Raw genomic sequence first — 22787 nt, 5'->3', positions numbered from 1 at the left:
GTGTTTAAGCATTATGTATGTCTCTTTTAAAGCCAGACTATCCATATGTAACAGTATTCATCTCTAGTTGTCTGTTTATTATTTATTTATTTTTGTTTAAATGATGCTCTAAACCATGGCATTTCTTTGTATAAAAATATACATTTAAATAGAAATAATGTAGGGATTTACTTGTACATGATATATAATTTTATTGTGAACATAAACACATTCTACAAATGAATTATTTACTTTTTAACATATCCAATTATTTATTATTTTACCCTTCCACACGACCTTGATTATGTTAACAAATCTACTTTTATGGAAGAGAAGGTCTTTACTTTGTGATAAAAAAAAAAAATATATTCTTTTATAATATATAATACAATTACACTCCTAATATGATGTGATGCAGTACGATCTCATTGATATACAATTTGTCTTTTCGAAGTGAATGCAAAAATACTGTGCATCATATTTGATGGCTGTATTTTGGACTGATTGGATTTGAGGGTGTGGCCAACCAACATAATGAAGCAGAAATAGAAACCAAGCTGTTTCAAAATGCAGTGTCTCATATCATATTCACCATTGGTGTTAGATTTGTAAAGGACGTGAGTCAGGACTGTTTTCCATAAACGTTGCATATTTGTTATTTGAACAGTGTTGGTTAGAACTGTCATTAATGACGTCAAGTGGTGGTGGAGTTATAACTTCAGCTAATTATTCAGTTTGAGATCAAACTGATTTCAGATTATTGAAGTAAATAATAAATATGATACATGGGGACTGATTTGTTATTTCTTTCCTCCATTATTCTGTGGGTTTCCTTTCATCACTCTGGGTTTCCCCTGTGATACTAGAGCAAGAACCCACATGCACACTTTTCAAAAATGGTGCTTTAACTATCTTAAAATACTTAAAGAGGAGGAATGAAATTATACTACATGTTAGCTTGCTAATTATGTTCAAGTGTGTGATCTATTGTCCACATATTATCAAGAAACTATGTTTCTAACCACAGGTCGAGTGCTGTAGTTGAAACTTTTCAACAACTTTGAAACTATTGATTCTGAAAAGACATCGATGTAGTCTTGTATAGACAGCAGAAGGTCTGGACCCCATTGCAGTTTTCATTGGCAAGGGCCACCTAATTGACTGTCTGACAGACATGTAAAGCAATCAATCATCAATATTCTATGCTGTGAACTTCAAATACTTTAGAAAATCCTGCGTTTATTTGATCCTGATAAGCAATCATTGTTACAGTCGTAAACATGATGGCTTTTTTCATCAATGAGGGATTTGGCGTTTGGCGCTTTGTTTCCAGATGGACCGTTAAAGATTGCGCAAACATTCCCCAGAAATCCTGGGGAGTTCAACCAATCAGATGACAACTTTGAAACTGCCGAAGTGTTTCCCATTTTGCATGCCTCACGCATCAAACCCTAAGCCTCTGGTCCTTGGACATGACATCTGAAGCTGAGACTAGTAACGATGGAAATTGCGACCATAGTTGGCTAACTTTTGGGAAACACACCCTGGTTCTATCGCGTTTTATATCAACTCTTTCCAGACAAGTTACTGAAATCAGAGACACATGGTAATAATCAAATGCTTGACCTACTTTCTTAGCGTTCGTCTCCTGGCTCGTTCTCTTGTTGCCAGCTACGTTCTACCACACCCCTTGCCACAGCATCTGAAAGGGTACAGTAAAAACAGAAAAAAGAAGAAAAAAAAGAACCATATCTCATCAAATCAGCTGTAGAAATACCAGTACTTGAAATGCTTTCTCCTTGAGTGCTTATCATCATCATCACCTTGCCAGAATCAACAGCTTTCTCTCTTTCTTTCATCAGGCAAGACATACACCATGATTGGCTCAGACAGCTCCATGCAGAGCCTTGGCATTGCACCCTGTGCCATCTCCTGGCTGTTTAAGCTCATTGATGAGCGCAAGGAGAAGACTGGCACACACTTCTCGGTACGGGTGTCTGCCGTGGAAATCTACGGCAAGGACGAGAGCCTGCATGACCTGCTTTCTGATGTGCCTACAGGAAATCTGCAGGACGGCCAGTCGCCTGGTGTCTACCTGCGCGAGGACCCCATCTGTGGCACACAGGTCAGTAAGACCACAACTAGACGTCAACTTTAGCTTGTTTTTTCTGATGAAGCTTGTTTGTCATGTAGTAACAAAGTGTGCCACATATGTCCTGAAAATGAAAGCTAAAACATTTTGTTCACTCCCCTGGATTATAGGTCATAAACCCTGCCCCCTCCATGTAAACAAATGGGACATGAGCCAAACAAATAAATCAAATTAAACTTCAAATAAATGTTTTTCCCAAATATATATTTTCCGTCCTTTTAGGTATTTGTTATCACACTGATGTATGTTAAATTTTGTAATACATTTGATTTTGTTTTGTGATTTGATGTTATAAAAAATGGGCTATGAAATCATGAAGATACACCATCCATCTTATGCAACAGTTTATGGTAGTAACATACACTTTAAAAAGGGAAAATGAACAGTTGCTGCTAGAGGCTGACTGATTTGACTTGAATTTATATTATTGTAATTATTTAAATATTTTTTATATTGCAAATCTCTGTTTGTAGAATCTTTCAGTCTACATAGATAATTATGATACATACTTGATGAAAAATTCGTCAAAATGTGTGTGTGTGTACAAAAATATTAAAATAGTATATTAAAATATATTATTTATAATATCAAATTTTACAATATAAATATATTTTAATATCATAGAATTGTATTATTTTACAATATAAAAACATAAAACCCAATATATATTCAACATGCTAGTTTGGGGTAATATTAAGCAAGTATGCAATTGAATTAATATTTAATATATTTCTATTTTAAGATAGTAGAGAGTTGGAGAGAGGCAGGGAAATGGGTTCAAAACTCAATGGGCCCTATTTTAACGATCTGAAATGCAAGTGTCAAAGCGCAAAGCGCAAGTAACTTTGTGGGCGGGTCTCGGCGCTGTTGCTATTTTCCCGGCGGGATAAACGGCTCTTGCGCCAGGCGCCAATCTAAAATGGGTTGGTCTGAAGAAGCTTCATTATTCATAGGTGTGGTTTGGGCGTTACGTGAAATAAACCAATCAGAGCATCATCTCACATTCCCTTTAAGAGCAGGCGCGCTTGTTCTAAAGCGGATTCCTATTATAACGGCGGATTTGCCAGACGCCAGGAGCGGTTCACAGCCAAGGAGAGCAACGCTCGCGTCAGGGACATTGGGGATGGAGAAACCCACCCAAAATAACTTCGGTTAAAGTTTTTTATAAAACTTCGTATTATAATTTGGGAAAATGTGTAAGCTAGATGTATGCTTTTATAATAAATTGTCTATCTATCTATCTATCTATCTATCTATCTATCTATCTATCTATCTATCTATCTATCTATCTATCGTAATAATGTATGATTTGCAAAAATGATAACTGCTGCTTCTGTGTAGATGAGAGAATCGTGCGCATTGTGCGCACGCTACATTGATTATGGCCAAGCATGCGCCCTTAAAATAGCATATGAATAACATGCGCAATGCGCCACTGACTTTAAACTATTTTTTCCTGGTTAGTGGCGCAATTGTTTTCTAAACCTGCAAAATAGCATGAAGGAACGTTTGCGCCGGAACACGCCTCCTTTTTTGCGCTGAACCGCCCAGGGAGCGCAAGTTCATTCCCTAGTTTAGCGACTTGCTTCTGTGGAGGGAAAAGCGTGCTTTGCCCGGGTGCAAAATAGGAATGACACATGCGTCGGTGTACAAAGTCAATTGCGCTGGGTGCAAGATAGGGCCCAATATCTAGAAAGTGAAAGTGACGTGACATACAGCCAAGTATGGTGACCCATTCTCAGAATTCATGCTCTGCATTTAACCCATCCAAAGTGCACACAAACAGCAGTGAACACACACACACTGTGAACACACACCCGGAGCAGTGGGCAGCCATTTATGCTGCGGCGCCCGGGGAGCAGTTGGGGGTTCGGTGCCTTGCTCAAGGAGAGACTCAGACCCACAACCTTAGGCTACGTCTACATTAATCCAGATATATTTGAAAATGGCTTTTTAATTTTAAAACACTCTCCGTCCACACTAGTGTTTTCAAGCGTTTTCCAAAAGTGCCTCATCCACAGAGAAACGTCAGAAAACGTTAAATTCGGTGTCTGCGCATGCGTAAATCCTCAAAAAAGTTCACTGCATATGATACACACGGAACAGACATGAGACGGTTTCATGCAGTTTTTCTGACAGGAAATTTTATTTACGAAAATAACTCACCATTCACAGACGTGTCCAGGTCGCACACACTCATGATTGTATGTCTGATCTATAATGCAACTGCCCTCATGTTTTGCCGCAAATAGCGATCTCGAGTAAATCTTTGCAGGACTTTGATATGAAAGGTGTACAAAGTAACACCTCTATAGCAATAATGTAAAAGTGTATAGCACATAACGTGCACAATAACAGTATAGTAAACACGGATATCTATTAGTATAATATGCGTCACATGACTAAATTTGTGTCATCGTTTTCAAAAGCCTCCATTTTGACAGTCCACACTAATGCCGTCTCAGTGTGGACGGAAGGCCAAAACGGAAAGAAAAATATATGTTATCCAAACGAAAACGTATTAGTGTGGACATGGCCTTAGGGTTAGGAGTCAAACTCTCTAACCACTAAGCCACGACTTCATGAAATGCTTAGGTCATGCCTCTGTTGATCATTGTATCATATTTGTTATCAGTTAAGTAGTGTTTACACAGAATACTTTTATCTGAGCTTAATCACTAAATCTCAAATTAAAGGCCAGATGTTGTGGTGGTTCTTTTTACTCAGTGCACCATCAGGATCCATCTGGGTGAGCTCCTATGATGTTTCACCCTCCCCCTTACGTTCTATTGGAAGGGGGTAAATACCAGGAGGGGATAGGTAGAGTTTGGGGGTAGGTAGAGGGTAGTTGAAAGCACTGCCAGGTGTTGGCATCAGATGTTGTTTTTTTGGGGATCCATATGAAGCAGCACATCAAAGACTGCCTAGAGGTCTGTGAACTTCAAATCTGAGGATTGGGTTTATACGCACATTACCACTTCCCAGCATTCTCTCCTTACTTTAGTTTTAGAGTGTCTCGCTAGCCACAGAGGTTTGGCAAACAATAGGAAAGTGGCCACTATTGTTCTTTTGATGGCTGCTTTTTGAAGAAAACAAACTGATTAAGTCAGTAAGCATATCAGGAATTATCAATGAAAAACATTCAGGGAACTGATCCATTACATTCAGCCTAATTGCTTGTTTCCTTGAAGAAGACAATAAATGTGGCCAGTGGATGGTTCATTCCCTTTGTTTCATCAGGCTTTCTGCAGTAGCATAGATTCTGCCCTCTTGCCCACTTTATCCACCACTCACTCTCATCAGTAATCCTGCCCCCTCTATTTGTTTCTCTTATTGCCCCAAAGATTTGATTTAATTGTCTAGAACTGTGTAAAGAGGCTCAGTTATCTTGATATTCTTCATTAACACCAACTGGGGATAAGCCTACATGGTTTATGTTTTAATATTAAATAATATTTTTGACTTAACATCAGGTTCATTTTTACTGAGTATGACTGTAATATTTATTTTTAAATTATATGATAGTTAATAGTTTTTATTTCTAAAAATAAAATAAATAAATAAATGACAGTATTTTACAGAAAAATTCTCAAGATTACCAAAATGACCAAAACTAAATTTTCACACACACAGGGCCATCCAAAGCGGGGCCCGACTTTTGTCCTTTCGCGATCTGGGATATGTGTGTGTGTGTGTGTGTATGTGTTCTATATATGACCATATAATTAACTGGAATATCTATTTTTTTCTTGAATTTCCATTAAAAAAGGACTAAATAAAAAACACAAAATAGAGTTAATCATACCAAGATTTTGGATCACCAAAAATTTGGTATGAATAACTCTCTCCATTCATGTTTTGTTTCACTTGTCAATATAAGCCAGAATAAATCCCACTCTTACACACAAACAACCCACCCACCCACCTAAATATCCTCTCCCTGTTGTAGCTCCAGAACCAGAGTGAATTAAGGGCTCCCACAGCAGAGAAGGCCGCCCTTTTTCTTGATGCCGCCATTACAGCACGTAGCACAAACCGGCCAGATTCAGATGACGAAGACCGCCGCAACTCCCACATGCTGTTCACCTTACACATCTATCAGTACCGCATGGATAAGAGTGGCAAGGGTGGAAGTAAGTCTTGTGTTTGCACTGTGTGAAATTAAACTGCTGTATTGTTGAAGCCTCTGTGTGTGCTGAATCGATTAAACTAAGTCTAGTCTAATTCCTTCTCCTCCTCCTAATTTTCTCAGTAAAAGGGAAAATTCATCTTACGCTTATTGATCTAATAGCTGTGATATTACAGGCTAAATCAGAGAGTTACCAGAATCCCTTAAATTTGCCTCTTGCTCCAGCATGGTAGGATGGAAATCAGTCATGTCTGCTTTGACCACTTCATTAAACTTTAATGGGAATTTTAACAGATAGTAGTAATTAATGAGCAGCTAACAGCTCTAATCATAGTATAGAGGTACATGTCACTGTGCCATCATGGTGCAAATTTGGATAGGTCAATACATTAAATTAGGGCTTTGCGATATGGACAAAAAACGATTGCGACTTCTTTGATAAATTTTGCTATTTCGATTTTAATAATGATTTTGACACACACAGACATGTTTTACAGTCATAAATGCATTCAGTATGAATTTGAAACATATTTCCAAGAGAAAACCAATTTGAGCTTTATCAAAATGTAACATGTCTCTAGAACAGACCTAAGTCAAAATAATCACCAAGTAAAGGTGTGACAAAATGTCTAGAAATATGACAATAAATAAATAAATAAATAAATAAATAAATAAATAAATCCTGTGTCCAGGGATTTTTTTCTTTTTCCCATTGTAGCAGTGCCTCAGGTGGTGAAATATATTTGTTGTGCCAGGTTCACACGTACTCTGTCTGCAGTGCATATACAGTATGTGTATGCGGTGCAGAAGCAGCAGCGAGAGCGCATTATTGTAATGCAAAAGCACATTAAAATAATGTGCGAGCTCGAATCTCTTCGCTCGCACGCAGATGTCCTTTGTCACAAAACCAGACGTGCAAGCTCAGATACAGATGCTCTTAACCCGGAGAGAGTGTGTGCACTTAAAATCTTTCTCCTCTCACTGAAACTGTGTGTCCTGTGCACTTACAATTTTCTCTATGCTCATGTGCTAGATAGTAAATATTTTCACACCTTTCTATTTCTAACCTTTTCTGTACACATCTTTCGCATATTTTTCAGCGTGCAGTATCAACGCTCTGATCCATTAACATAGGCTCGGAAAAAAATACGCATCACAGACAGAGTGTGTGAACCTAGAGTTACGTAAGCATATGCCCAGTCTGTTCTGTTCTCGTACTCCATTAAGGCATGCTGCATTCTGATTGGTTCGGATAGCATACTGCGGCAGGTCGGGCTGCAGAAAATCCTGCTATAAAGAGATTTAGAAATCACGCACTCTCAAATTGTGATTTTATGACGATTTCAATTAATCGCACAGCCCTACAGTACTTTAAATGGCTTCATCAAGTCTGCTGATTTCAACAGGCTTTTGGAAAAAAATAAAAATAAAATAAAAACAATCCCAGACAAATTCTGGCTAGGAATAGAGGGAATAGGTTCCTCCTGATTTTTACAAATGTGATGATATAGTGTTTCAAAGTATAACATTTCTCAATATCATCATGTGTAATAGCATAGTGTTGGTCAATTGTCAATTCACCCTTCATCTTTCTGTATTATTTTATGTGAAATAAAACAACTGTAGACTTTAGGTCATATCAACAGTCTGTTATATTCAGAAGGAAAAGATGAGTAGACAGCACATCACCAAGACTCACTTGTCTAAATATTCACAGTATGAATATAGGTGTATATTTGGGCCATCTTGTTCTGTCTTTGAATCATAATGGACTGGGTAACTTACTCATGAATAAATGAGCCACAAGCCTTCTCTATACCTGAACTGGGTATGTCAGACAAAGGAGAAATCCAAAATGTGCGGTTTTGGGGGGCCTCCAGGAACGAGGTTGGGAACCACTGATATAGCCATATTATATAAACTTGGTGCACTGTGCTGCTTCTGCCTCAAAGTGCCACGGAGGAAATGAGTAATGAGTGGGTTTCTTCTCAATGACTGTCAACCCAATGGGGCGTGGTAAGCAGCTATGGTCTTCACATACACCTTCAGAGTGAAGGGAGATAACCCTGCAGAGAAACACTCTATCAGAAACTCCAGAACTGTACCAACTAGGCAGCTGACTGGGTCTTGCAGTCACTGTCCACACCAAGAAGTGAAAACTTTCCACTTCAGGGCATACTGTTTCCTCTTGGCAGGAGTTCTGGACCGGATTATGGTCTCAACCACCTCCGCTGAGAGACCGGATACTAAGAGCTGTGCCTTCTAAGGTGCCATGCCCACAACTTCCGAGAGCAGTGATGACCCCCCAGAGTAAACAGAACAGAACCAACATTAATTTATTGCAGATATCATTAAAGTTCAATAATTTAATGTACACATTTAGAATGAGTCTTATTCAAAGGGGAATCACAAGGCTGAATCCTGACTGACAGAGGAGGAGTTGGGGATGGAGGAGGGAATTAGCCTTTGAGCAATGCGAAAAATGCTGATAATACTGAGGGACCTTATATATGAGTGCTTAGATAGGTGTTGTATTCCCATAGGTAGATGGGGATCAGCTGATGCGAGCTTGACTAACGTGACCTGCCAGAACTAACGCTTAAGGCTGATTTATACTTCTGCATCACCCGCACTCCCTTACACCAAGGCTTGATGTGCACCTCTCCAAAAATCTAACAGCGCGTCAATTCTAAAATGATAAAGTCTTACCATTTATTATACTAGACTGACGCCTAGCCTACGACGTAGCTCTGACACAGAAGTATAAATCAGCATTTACGCTTGATTTTCAGTGATAGGGGTAATGAGTGGGGTTGAAAGTTAATTTTTATCTTATTATTATTATCTTATTTCTGAGATATTACCATCTTAAGTGCTTTATTATTACAATATGTGCTTTATTATTTAGAATCATTTATTTTGTTTGGTCAAGTATGCTTTGTTTACAACCATAAGACTATGTAATTAAACTTTATATATCAAAATATTCATAAACGCTATTGTGTTTCCATGATTTTGTTATTATTAACATGCACAAAATATGAAAGGTCATAAATGTGAATTGCTAAATCAAAGCTGAGCTGATGCCAATTTAACTGAAATTTGTGAAAGGACAGTCTGTTTGCACTGGTTGTGGTGTAGGACCCCAGGGATCACATCTCATTGTCTCTTCTTTTCCCCTCTATCAGTGTCTGGTGGTAGGAGCAGATTACATCTGATTGACTTAGGAAGCTGTGAGAAGGTGCTTTGTAAGAGTAGGGACGCAGGAGGAGGTCTGTGTCTGTCTCTGGCTGCATTAGGAAATGTGATACTGGCTTTGGCCAATGGAGCTAAACATGTTCCATACAGGTAAGAAAATGTTAATCTTTGCCACAAGACAATACGAAATCAAAATGAGTAATGTTGCTATAAATGTGTAGATACTGTTCTAACATATTTGGTATAAAAATTTCTAATCAAACAGCATAACTAGTATAAATAGAATTACATGATAATTCTGAATATCATCCTGAGGTCTTATGAGTTTCCACTGAAGATGTTATCCTGAAGCATTTGAGCGCATAATCAAAGATATCATGTCAAAGATGTTTATTGTTTGACTAATGCACTGCAGTTTATTTGTTTTTTGCTGAGCTCATAGATCATGCAACTCTTTTTTTAAAAAAAGTGGGTCTTGTCAGGTCACACATGCCTTATTTCTCACCTTTCTAAAACCTTTGCATATTTTATAGAAATGCAATATAGACATATTTGTAGCTTTTTATGATTAATATCATGGCAGGACTGTATAGTGAACCTTTCGATGTTTCTGCAATTTTAGAGAACAGTTACTTGTACAATACTTGTGTAAACAGCTGTCTTTCTGCTGACAATCTATCAACCTGTGTTTATGCTGACAATAAAAAAATGTTTTCCAGGGATAGCAAGCTCACAATGTTACTGCAAGATTCTTTGGGCAACATCAACTGTAGGACAACCATGATTGCACACATCTCTGACTCCCCTGCCAATTATGCAGAATCTCTTACCACCATTCAGCTGGCCTCCCGAATCCATCGTATGAGGAAAAAGAAATCAAAGGTGACTTTAACTGACTATAATTTAGGAATTCTTATAATAATTGTATGTTGTACTTCAATACTGATTTTAATATTTTGATAAATGTTTGATAGTTATAGACGAAACAAAAGCAACTGTCTAGTAATAAAAACATAGAAATATGTTTAGTGCATATTAAAATCAACAGTTATAGTAAGATTGTAATTGAGTATCATAACTTTTATTGACATAGGAAAAATTGGTAGCACGTTCTATGAAGCCCATATTTATAATACATTATATGGATATTCTTAAGGCATTGTAATGAATGCATAATGCATTATTTAAAAAAAATCCTTAATAATATGTTAAATCATCTTATGAATATTCATAAGACAATGTTAATGTATCATAATATTTACTTATATGTGGTCATAGCTTTTAAGAGTATGATTATTTATAACACAGTAGTCCAATGGATTATATTTCTCATGGTTATAATGTATTATAAGTCTCACATCTTGCCATCTTTCTTATGCTACTTTACTTAAAGCAATCAAAGACCACTTATAAGTATAGTAATAATAATAATATATTATTTTTCTCAAACAGCCAAAAGATCAGATATAAAATCAGATGAATGTGTAATATGACATATAGTCAATAGACTAGGGGGACCATCAAAATAAAATGCAACCTAACAAATAAACATTGCATTTTTTTTTTCAGTTGAAATTATTAACTAGCTCACATTAAAAATAATATTAGCCTCACATTGAACACTCAAATAACACTTGTAATGTCTTAAGATACTGTGCAGATCTTTAATAAAAAATGTAAAAGTAGATTTTATATGGTGTTTATTGTGTGTTATACTGTAAATAATCATAATCTTAAAACTTTTAACCACAATTGTTTAAGAATTATAATGCATTAGAATTGTTGTTATGATATGATCTTTTGTTGTTATGATAAGGTCTTTTATAATGCAATATAAGAATACCCTCATAATGTATTAGAAATATGGGCTTCATAGAAGGAGTTACCAAAAAATTAACTTGATGTATTGCCCTTGGGTAGTGCTGCATCAGATAAATGGTTTTAAAAACCATTTATATTCATATTGTTGTCTTGGTATTGTATAAAGGCCTTGATATATATAGGCCTTGTTATTTCGAACAAAATCAGGCCGAAACAAAGTTCGTTTTGAGTTTGTTTTGGCAGTTCGAAACAGCTGACCAAAGCAAACTTTCTCGGGGTGTTTGTATTGGCTCCTAAACACCTCTGTGCTTCCATTGGTCCGTGGCCATTACGCATTCGGTGGGTATGTTCTGAAACTCCACATTCTTTGACGTGCAATTTTTTTTCCCGGTCTGCCCATAGATAAAACATCTCCTGATAACACTGAAGTGTGGAAAAGCTGAGCTGCCAAAAATATATCTGCATCTGTACGATTCCTCACGGATAGACGTTAAAGATTCAAATAAAGCATTTAATTCCTAGAAAGAAATTGCAACAAAGCTTGGTGTTGACGACCCGGAGTTATGCAAAAAGTGATGTAGAGAAACATCCGAGACAAGAGTAAAGATATAATTTAGCAAATACCAAATACATTTGTTTCAAATAAATGTTACACCATACTGCTGCTGTTGTTGTTGTTCTTTCAATAAGCAAATTTAAAGGGTATAGGCCTACAATAAATAAAATATGCCAAACGAATATACAATAATAAACCTTTGTTTTTATTAAAAGTAAATCATGACACCACATTAAATATAAAAAGGTGTAACAATTTATCCAGTTTAATAAAATAAATGAACACTAATAAAATAAAGTAACAAACTGACTCAAATATATATGGAAGCACATGGGTAGCAATATTCAATTTGGAATGTAATATGCAAAATGACAATGCAATATGTAAAATGACAATGCATTTCTGTATTTACATTTTCATTTTCCAATACATTTGTGCAACGTTTGGTGCAAAATGAAAATGAAAATTAAATTACATAATTTTCATTTGCCATTTCATACACCAGTTTTAATTTTTAATTTGAAAACTAATTTTAACGCTTTATAAGTTGCAAAATTAAAATGGAAATGTATTACAGAAATTATTAGATATGTATAACATGTTCAAGCAAAAACTGTGGCAAAATGATCATTTAAATGCTATTTTTCTTAAATGCATTAACACTCACAGTCAAGACACTTACGATTGCATTTTCATTCAGTGTCCCGCAATGAATGTCGCAAAATTCAATGTGCACATTGAAAATGCATTCTGAGCCGATCACGTGTCCGCCCCCTCCTGACACGTTAATCACTGCGTGAACAAGGCGGGGCTTGCAGAAGGTCTGAGACTCAAATCTCAAGAAGAGGATTCAAGTGAGAGAACATGGACAAGACAGTTGGTCCGTGTATGTTTTGATCTTTTCGGTTTATGGCTTCAATATTTCATTCGCACTTGTGGGCGGGGCTGAAACGCTGCTTTCATCTGATTGGTCGAATCGCTCCACCTTCAACTCTGTCTTTTCATTTTTTCAGGCAGAATAAGAGTCAGTGCGAGTGTGACACTGTAAAAATGTCTGAAATCACCGCTCACTGTTAATTAGCATAATATTTGAATCAGATGTAGCTGGGCACATAATTCGTGCTGCTGAGACCTGCAAATTATTTCTAGGTTGTAGTATTGTATGAATATTGTCCCACTGATAAATACAGTGCAAATAGTTCTGTCTCTTTGGATAAAAGTGAAGTGGAAATAAAAATCAATAATAGACTGAACAGTTCCATGTCTGTAACATTTACCACTCTCATCTTTTAAGTCATAAGGCACTAGGTATGTGTGTGTGACATTAATAAATAATTGTAAAAATTTATATTGTTACATTTCTGAAATAAAAATAGTAAAATTAGCTCTATGCTGCTCAGTGCTCCTGTAGCCTACCCCAGAGTGCCCTCTCGCGGCTGTAGACGGTAATGTTTTCTCTTGGTTCTGAATAAATGCTACTTATATATGTTTTTTTCCTCGTCATGACGTATTTTTGGACTGATGCAACTTATACCGAAAAATACGGGTAACATTATTATTATTATTTATTATGAAAGTAACTGACACAGACTAGAACTTTAATGTTTCACCAAATTCAGCTCAGATCTTTAGACTCGTCTGACTCGTGTTGCTGTATAACTGGCCAGACTCACCTTCCCAAGAAATCCTATTTAATTTTATTTCATAAATTTAACTATATTTATTTCCACTTCACTGTTATCCAAGGAGACAGAACTATTTGCACTGTATTTATCAGTGGGACAATATTTATACAATACTATAACCTAGAAATAATTTAACGGGGTCTCTTGCAAGTCGCAGCAGCACGAATTATGTGGCCAGCATCATCTGATTCAAATATTATGCTAATTAAAAGTGAGCGTTGGTTTCAGACATTACAGTGCTTCACTCGCACTGTAATGCGAGTGAAGTGAATGCGAGTGAATAATGTCTTATTCTGCCTGAAAGAATGAAAAGACCGGGCTGGAACTGGAGCGATTCGACCAATCAGATGAAAGGAGCGCTTCAGCGCCGCCCACAACTGCGAATGTAATATTGAAGCCATAAACCGAAATATATATATATATATATATATATATATATATATATATATATATATATATATATATATATATAATTTTTATTTTTATTTATTTTTTTCACATCATGCTGAAGTTTACAGATTATGAGCCATTCACACTTCCCATAAAGGACTGATTATGGAAATGGTATGGTTGTTTTGTATTGCAAACATGATACTTGACTCTGAACTGCTGCTAATCATTTTTCTTTTGTCTATAATATTTTGAGCATTGGGGTCCGTCACACAACTAGATTACACAAGTGTAGATTACTACACTTCTTCATTTCATCATTGTGTTTAGAGGATACATGTGAGAATCCTGACACATGTTTACATTAATCTACACCATGCCTCCAGCAGCGCAGGGGTGTTGGAACAAACGGAATCAGTATACCATCGCTTAGCCTTTTCGAACTTCTATTTGCCCCCAAACGAAGAATGAAAACAAACTTAATGTGAAGTATATCGGGGCCTTAACACTTGCCCTCAGAATTCAGTCAATACATGACCTAATTAAACATAAAATGTGTTCATACTTTAGTATATATTAAAACTATACCACACCAGAGTAACAAAGTATTTGTAAATGATATTTTGGGATTGTTTTTGTCAAGTATGCCTCTAGTTCCTCTGGAGGGGAGAGTTCCTGTGATGAGGGAAGGAACCGCCGACCACCACATTTGCGGCCATTCCATCCTCGCACTGTGGCCCTTGACCCAGATCTACCATCATTCCTCAGTGATCCTGACTATTCTTCAAGTAGTGAGCAATCATGTGACACTGTAATTTATGTTGGCCCTGGTGGTGCTGCCATCTCTGATCGAGAGCTCAGCGACAACGAAGGACCCCCAACCTTTGTTCCCATTATCCCCTCTCTTAACCGTAAGCAACGAGGAAAAGAAGGGCCAGTTGACCATGATCACTTCAAATGTAACACCTTTGCTGAGCTTCAGGAGCGATTAGAATGTATTGATGGTAGTGAGGAACCTAAAGACTTTGTTGGAGAATCTGGAGGAAATTCTGCAAGCCCTAAAATGGACCGTGATGCAACCAAGTTGAAAGAAGGCTCTGGTTGCATTTCAGTTTCTCCCAAAACTTCTATCAAAGCATTCTTATCAACACAGGACAGCATATCCAAAAAGTCAATTTCTGTAGCCAGTAAACTGCCTTGCAGTCCAAAACACAAATCCAAATTAGAACATTCCAAGTTGCAAAGTGCCACATCAGACGACGATCTCAGAGACAAAATTGAAAGTTTATGTAGGACAAGTGCAGATGGTGAAAAGGTGCAAATGTCAGACAATGGAAAACTCTTATGCACTCCAGGGAAACAAAGTAAAACAATACTATCCCAAAACTTGGAACCTGTAGTTAGGGAAAAGTGTTTTTACAGTAAAAAGTTACCCAAGCCTGCTCCCCCACCACCACAACAAGAAGACTATGTCAGGGTCAGTAGTGAAAATGAAGAAAAGTCTGCCACGAGGATACCGCCAGTTGGGATGAGTCATCAAAAAGGAGATGATTCAAATGAGAACTCACCGCTAAAAGTCCATCACCTTAATCTCAGAACTTCTGGGGAAATGAGATCAAGTCTAAGGGAAAGGTGCATGGAGAAGGACATATTGAGGAGAACTGTAACCTTTAAACAACCAGTGGAGCTAAATGGTGAGGACGAGCTTGTGTTCACGCTTGTGGAAGAGTTATCAATTGGCAACATTGTGGACAATGGAAGACCCTCCAGTATTGTGAGTTTCGCTAGTGATTGCTCACTACAGGCCCTTGCCTCAGGATCACGACCAGTAAGCATAATTAGTAGTATAAATGATGAATTTGATGCCTATACATGCAGTGTTGGTACCTCAGAGGCAAACATTAAAATGGTGGCACCATTACATGAGAAAGCATGTACTTCACTTGGTAGCCAGGGTTCTTCTATCACTTCATGGCTTAGTGAAGTAAGTGTCTGTACTCTGGAGAATGAAGATGACAAAACAGTAGATGTCTTTCTCCCTCAAGGTACTCATACTGTCCCAGATGGCAGTTTCTACCTTGATTCTCTTAGGATGTTCAATAGCAGCCCTCAAAAGGAACTTAAGAACTCATTGAATGATAGTGGCTGTAGCTTTTCAGATTTAGACAACGACAGTGTTATACCAGGCAAACTCTCTCTTAACAAGTACCCATCCTCTCCAGAGGCCCCAAAACTGTCTGCCAAAAGTTTGCCAAAACTGGCAAAGGCAAATACCATTCATTTATACGATCCTCATTCTTTTCAAGATTCTCAAATTGTCCAGTGTAGTCTTTCCAGGAAATTAAAACCTACCTCACCCACAGCCCAGAGTAGCAGTATCAGTGCAAGCAGCTCCAGTAGCAGCTGGAGACGTGAGACACCAAGACAAGACTGCAAACCAGATCCATGGAACCGAATAGACAGCTCATTGGAGTTGTCTATAACCTCTAATTCAGGTTCTACATCCAGACTGGATAAAAATGGAATGAGTGGAATTCCTGCAAGAAAAACAGTCACAAGCAGCAACAGTGTACCTCAAATGCCCAAAACACTAGGGTCAAACCAATCCCAAAGGGTGGTGGACGGTTGTGAAACATCCAGCAACAAAAAGAAAATGGAGTCCCTGAGCAAGATGCCACAGCTCAGACGAGGTGCAACGACACTTGGGACAGTTCCAGTCATACATACGTCCATTGATGTTAAGCTTGCTCAAGATATTGGTTCCTTGACAGGAAGTTTAAAGATTTCCTCTTTAGGAAAAAGTGGAAAATCAAGAAAGCATGAGGAGAGTATGTCAAAACCTGGCAATGTATCTCCACCTCCTCCTCCAGTACGCAAATCTAGTTTGGATCAAAAGAATCAAATTCTGTTTCCCTCAAGTGCCTTAAAGTATGCTTATGAGGCTGACAAGTCTTTTGCACCAAGGGCTACAGGTTTAGAGGATGATATTGACCTTAGCTCTAGAGGTGATTCAAATAGTTTAAGAATATCTAACTTAAAGTCAGAGCATAGTTTAATAAAAGCAACCTCCAGTATAAAAGCCAGAGGAACTAGAGGTGATACAGGACAGCTTTATGGGAGCCAGATATCTCTAGAAAGATGTGACAGTTTGTCATCTTTGGGGTCGAAACCTGCTCTTAGTCGAGAAAACAGTGGTGCTAGTATCAACAGCAAATCAAGCAAGTCTGTCAATAGGTTTGGATTCGCTGTTGCCACCTCTTCTCAAATTGCTACCTCTCAACCTTCTTGTATAAACCCAATAGCCACTGTAAAATGTGGGATTGTCAAAAGCAGCCTTAACACAAGACAAATACCTGTTAATGCAAACAAAGCTTGTACATTATCTGCTAGCAACTCCAAAGCCCTGAGCGCATCCACTAAGTCTCTTGTGGCACCAGCAACAAGGAATGCCAACCTTCCACCTTCAGGAAAGACTGCATTACCTCGAGCAACAGTAGGGGGCAATGGTAAACCCACCAGAGGAACAATAATGGGTACCAAGCAAGCAATACGGGCAGCAAACAGTCGCGTTAGTGAGTTGGCCTTGGCCAATCCTTCTGGGAAACATACAAAGATCTCAGGTGATTCAGACAGTGGCAATGACAGTGGAGTGAACCTTAATGATGACAAGCATACCCCAATCCCCATTCTTCCATCACCATATAGTAAGATCACAGCCCCCAGAAGACCTCAGCGCTACAGTAGTGGGCATGGAAGTGATAACAGTAGTGTCCTAAGTGGGGAGTTGCCTCCTGCTATGGGACGAACTGCACTCTTCTACCACAGTGGAGGAAGCAGTGGATATGAGAGCATGATCCGTGACAGTGAAGCTACTGGTAGTGCTTCTTCAGCCCATGAATCCATGAGTGAGAGTGGGATGTCTTCCTCTGGTCGCACAAGGAGCTCCAAAGCACCCAAGAAGAGGTCAAATGGTGAGTTGCATCTCTTGTTGTCTGTGAAGACCAGAAGTTTTTCATAGTCATATTGCCATCAAAGTTTTGCACATTTGGCCCTTAAGGATGAGTCATGTTGACACGGAAGGCCAGATGGAACACAGCTTCTCTCTCTCTCTCTCTCTCTCTCTACCTCTCGCTCTCTCTCTCTTAAGCACATAAAATGCTTATACTATGCATCTGCACATCGCAAGCAATTTAGTCAAGGAGTTTTGATATGAATCTCCATCCAGTCTACGTCCACATACACATACAAAAAAATAGCACAGCTTTAAATTTTTCTATTCTTCAATATATTATTGCTTGCTCGCTATTTCTTTAACCATTCATCTTTTATTGTTTTGTTTATCTTACTTGGTTAAGCCATTTTTCAATGTCCTGTTTACTTTTCTATCTCACATATTTTCTTTGTCTCTCTGTGGACCAGGCCTCCAGAGGCGGCGTCTAATCCCAGCTCCCTTACCAGACACCTCCTCTTTGGGGAAGTCTGGGACCACGGGCCAGTGGGTGGACCTTCCCCCTATGTCGGGGCCACTGAAAGAGCCTTTTGAGATCAAAGTGTATGAAATCGATGATGTGGAAAGGCTTCAACGACGAAGACAAGAAAAGATAGAAGAGGTTAAAATGGGTTGTCTGGGTGTTGTTTGGAAAATAAGCTCCAGTTCAGTGCATAAATATTAACCTTAGGTCAAGTTTACACAACAACGATGTAGTCAAAAACGGAAAAGTTTTTCCTTTGCATTTTTAAAAAGTTTCACTTATACATGACAACGTTTTCAAAATGTTTTGTGTTTACACATATCCGCGAAAACGGGCAAAGAAGTGACAATTATTTGTTGCATATGATACGTCTCTGTTGTTGGTTTTAATATTGGTGAAGTAAATCACACTTTGCTGAAGAAGTGTTAGCAAACTCTTGAGCAGCAACATCAGTACCATGTACTCTGCCATTGTTGTGTGTGTTTGTTTGCATATGCCTTTAAAATCGATACATACTGCACATGTCTACATACCTAACATACTACGCACGTGAATGTCACCGTTTTTCAAAGATTCCCATATTGGATGTTTACACGGAAACAATGACGGGGGCATTTTCAAAAACTTGCACTTTGAAGCCCGTTTAAAAAAATATGCTTTGTCAGTCCCCAAAACGCCATTGTCATGTAAACGGAGAGGCAGAGCGCATTAAAAGTTTCTGTCTGAAAGCGTTGTCATGTAAATGACCCCTTAGTCCTTTCTCATGGGAATGTAAAAATTTGTAGATGCTTATGAATCTGACATAGAAAAGTTGCAATACATGATGAATAATACATAGTTGAATAACTGTTTATAGCTATGTTTGCACAGTGCACAACTGAGATGTCAGAGAACAATTTTGTCCATAACTAGCTTCCCAAAGATTTGCTTTGATCTAAGATGTGTTAGATTTTCGTATGTAAAGAGCAATATTATTAGTTCAGAAATATGCTCCATGTATCATATTCAAACTCTAGACACTGAATGAAGGTTTTGGTCATTTGCTTCTTATTAAATAGTATTAAGATGATGTACAGCTTAGGGCCTTAACCTGCTAGTAAAAGGGGAGGGGAAAATGGTTGTTTCTTTGAAAAAAACGGTTAACATTTGAAACACTGGAGTGATGAAAACCAGTTAACTATCTGGAATTAATTGGTTTTGGCAGAAGCAAGCAAGCAAGAAAGGGTGTTACACTGCAGGAGTAAATTGATGCAGTTAAAATAATGTTATCTTTTCAATCATTAAATCAGCAGGTTAACTTACTCGCATAAATATAAGGAGATAACCTTCAGTTAGTCTGTCATCGTTTTTGAGACCAATTGGTATTGCAATGGACAAGATTTACCTTGAAGCATGTGCCTTCTATAGCATTAGTGCAAAGTGTGTTTCTCCAGGCATGGGGTATTATAATATTCTTGGATAATAGAAGTGCATGTATGTTGTGTATCCCCACATCTTAGTATGGCTTCTGGGGGAAATCGTGGCCTGGTGGTTAAAGAGTTTGACTCCTAACCCTAGGGTTGTGGGTTTGAATCCCGGGCCGGCAATAACACGAATTAGGTGCCCTTGAGCAAGGCATCGGACCAGGCCCGGCACCACAAGGGGGCAAAAGGGGGCAATGCCCCCTCAGCTCTGACTTGTGCCCCCTCTGTTTAATTTTTGTATTCATTGTTAAAAATTAAATGTTCAACCTTTTGAGTTAAATAATAATTGAACCTTATCCCCATGGGATTTAGAATGTTCAGTGTTGTGACTCGTGACATTACTGCCAGATTCAAACGTCTTTCGCGTTGGTTGGCGCTGAGCCAGAGACAGACGAGCTCAGCGCTGTCATATCACAACTATGCAGTGTTTTCAACCTCATAATGTTTATTTTAGATTTCATACATTTAAATAAGGCTACACATAAGCACTGGTAAAACAATAGCCTACATTTGGAGTCTGTGGAAGCAGCAATAACAATCTATTCAAATATAATTTGCTGACGTGTTTTTCATATCAGACAAACCCAGTGGAAGTATGCTAACTATAAAGTTTACTCTATTGTTATAAAGGTTTTTAAACCACCAAACACACTCACTTAAACATATTTGAGAATCGGAATATCAGATAGTTGATGACATGGTAAGTAAGTTTGTGAATATTTCGAATAATAAAGGAAAAACGAAATGAAGGATAGCCTACATCTGTTATACAGTGTTATTATTATGGCACGTGACAAATATGACGCGTTGCCATGGAAACATTAAGGGGGAACGTTCTAAAATAACTGTCGCCTTGAAAAATCTAACTCTCTGGAGTCAGTTAGAATATTTTAAACTTGAGTGTGAAAGGGTTAATTATTCATAATAAATGACGCTGGCTTATCTTTTGTCGACTGTGTGATTTCCTGAAAATACAGTTGTTACTAAGGAGATTCAGTGTCAAATCAAGGAGACTGCAGCTCTTCTAAAAAGGTATAGGACATGATCTATCATCATTAAGCCCCCTTAACAATTTCACATGCCCCCTCAGTCATTTCATCCTGTAGCCGGGCCTGCATCGGACCCCCAACTGCTCCCCAGGCCCCGCAGCATAAATAGCTGCCCACTGGTCTGGGTGTGTGTTCACAGTGTGTACGTGTGTTCACTGCTCTGTGTGTGCACTTTCGGATGGGTTAAATGCATAGCACGAATTCTGAGTATGGGTCACCATACGTCACTTTTAGCTTCTGACATTCTTTTCCTCTTTGCTCCAACAGTCAGTTCAGGATGTTGAGAAGGTATGTTGATTAACTGGCATGGATGTAGCTTGACTGTATAAATGAATCAGACTGTAACACACTAATTATTCCATTACAATGCCTGAAAAATATCATTGATTTATTATAGTTCTGTAACCCATGCTTCCTTTGTGCAGAAAATGTCACAGTCAGGGAAATATTGAAGAAATTTTATTGAACCAGCACTGTAACACAGTATTTTCTTTTAGTCAATCCAGATAAGCCCCAAATTATTTTAACCATTTTAACCATTATGTCCATCTTCTGTCCACAGCGCCTGCTGTATTTTAACACTAATTTGAAGGTCCTTGAGAAACGGCAGCAGCAAATCACAGATCTCAGAGCAAAGCATAAGACTCTAAAAGAAGAGCTGGAGGACACAAAGTCTAGATTAATGATGGATCCCAGCAAGTGGATTGGAGAGTGTAAGTGTTATTATTATTGCTTCTTGTAGACAAAGATTAAATTTAATGCTAAATACTTTCAGTCCATTTCTTTGTAATGACTCTGTTCTGGTTTGTTTTGCAGTTGAGGTGGATCAGGATTTGGATCAGGAGTCGCAAGAGTACTTGGAAACATTGGAGCAGGCTACGGCTGAACTGGAATACTACGTCAACCTATGCAAGTCCCGCGTCATGATGGTGACCTGCTTTGACATCCGAGTAGCATCTGACGTGCAGGAAGGACCGCGAGAGGTGGAGGTTTAAGAACAGAATTTGGTGATCGATGGACACTGACAAAAAGATCGAGGAAGACAGGAACCTGGATGTCTGAAAAGGAAAGACAATGAAATGTAGCCGCCGGTCCGGTGATTTTGAGGAGAAACAAATGGATCAATGGATGATCTTTATAATAGGATGGAACGCTGAATTCCGCATGAAGTACGAACTTATGATCTTGTGGAGAAGAGAAAACTGTTCTGGTTATATGCAGTGCCTCACAATAAACATGGAATAGACTTACTCAAATGGAAATCCAACAAGCTTTCATGCGTTTGACGCATTTCCTTACACAAGGAAAGAGAAGAATCATTCTCACTTACCGAAGAGTTATTATACCACACCACAAAGTGCCTTTTTTCATATGACTGTTTTTTACATTTGTTGTCAATCATTATTTTTTCTACTGGTGCTAATGCTTTGAACAGCATACCCAAGCCAAACCATATTTTTTGTTACTTTATTGCATTGTATAATGTATTTATATAATCAGTGTGTGAAATATCATTCTGGGGGCAAAAGGAGAGAAATAAAGCTGTCTTTCCATGCTTTACCTTTGCCTCCTGAACTATCACCTTTGTCAGCATATTGGTATTAAACCTTTTTGAGCATTTGTAGGTTTCTGTCTGTGTTTTTTCCCCCCTACTTTTCAAATCAAGTATCTGTCTTTTTAAGGACCACAGCATCACTCAGCAAAGTACAAAAACTTGACGTTTCTAAACCGGACTAAAATGGATGAATATCCAACATTATAATATTTATTTTCCAGAGAATCATATAGTTTATTTTAATTGGTACTATGTTTTCTCAACCACGTTGAATGTACATTAAACGTTTGAATGAACAACAGAAAAATGCCCAAGAATGTAAAATCTCAAGCATTGTT

At 38.1% G+C, this 22787-nt stretch overlaps 1 protein-coding gene across 5 annotated transcripts in view; it reads left to right on the top strand.

Annotated features, from left to right (window-relative positions):
- Positions 1 to 22514, top strand: part of LOC132111722 (kinesin-like protein KIF26A) — a 109873-nt gene extending 87359 nt beyond the window's left edge. For 4 of the 5 annotated variants that reach the window (XM_059519285.1, XM_059519287.1, XM_059519288.1 and 1 more), the window contains 9 exons: positions 1842 to 2104; positions 6081 to 6264; positions 9449 to 9608; positions 10178 to 10340; positions 14554 to 17881; positions 18330 to 18520; positions 21162 to 21182; positions 21457 to 21607; positions 21711 to 22514. In XM_059519285.1, coding sequence (XP_059375268.1) covers positions 1842 to 2104; positions 6081 to 6264; positions 9449 to 9608; positions 10178 to 10340; positions 14554 to 17881; positions 18330 to 18520; positions 21162 to 21182; positions 21457 to 21607; positions 21711 to 21889 — 4640 coding nt within the window. In that variant the 3' untranslated portion in view covers positions 21890 to 22514. The remainder of the gene's footprint in view (positions 1 to 1841; positions 2105 to 6080; positions 6265 to 9448; positions 9609 to 10177; positions 10341 to 14553; positions 17882 to 18329; positions 18521 to 21161; positions 21183 to 21456; positions 21608 to 21710) is intronic. The other variant, XM_059519286.1, reaches the window with a different exon arrangement.
- Positions 22515 to 22787: the final 273 nt, after the last annotated feature.

The sequence above is a fragment of the Carassius carassius genome, chromosome 31 (assembly GCF_963082965.1).
Source record: "Carassius carassius chromosome 31, fCarCar2.1, whole genome shotgun sequence".
In the NCBI taxonomy this organism is placed as follows: domain Eukaryota; kingdom Metazoa; phylum Chordata; class Actinopteri; order Cypriniformes; family Cyprinidae; genus Carassius; species Carassius carassius.
The sequence above is the reverse complement of the archived record's forward strand: the minus strand, read 5'-3'. Positions and strand labels throughout refer to the sequence as shown.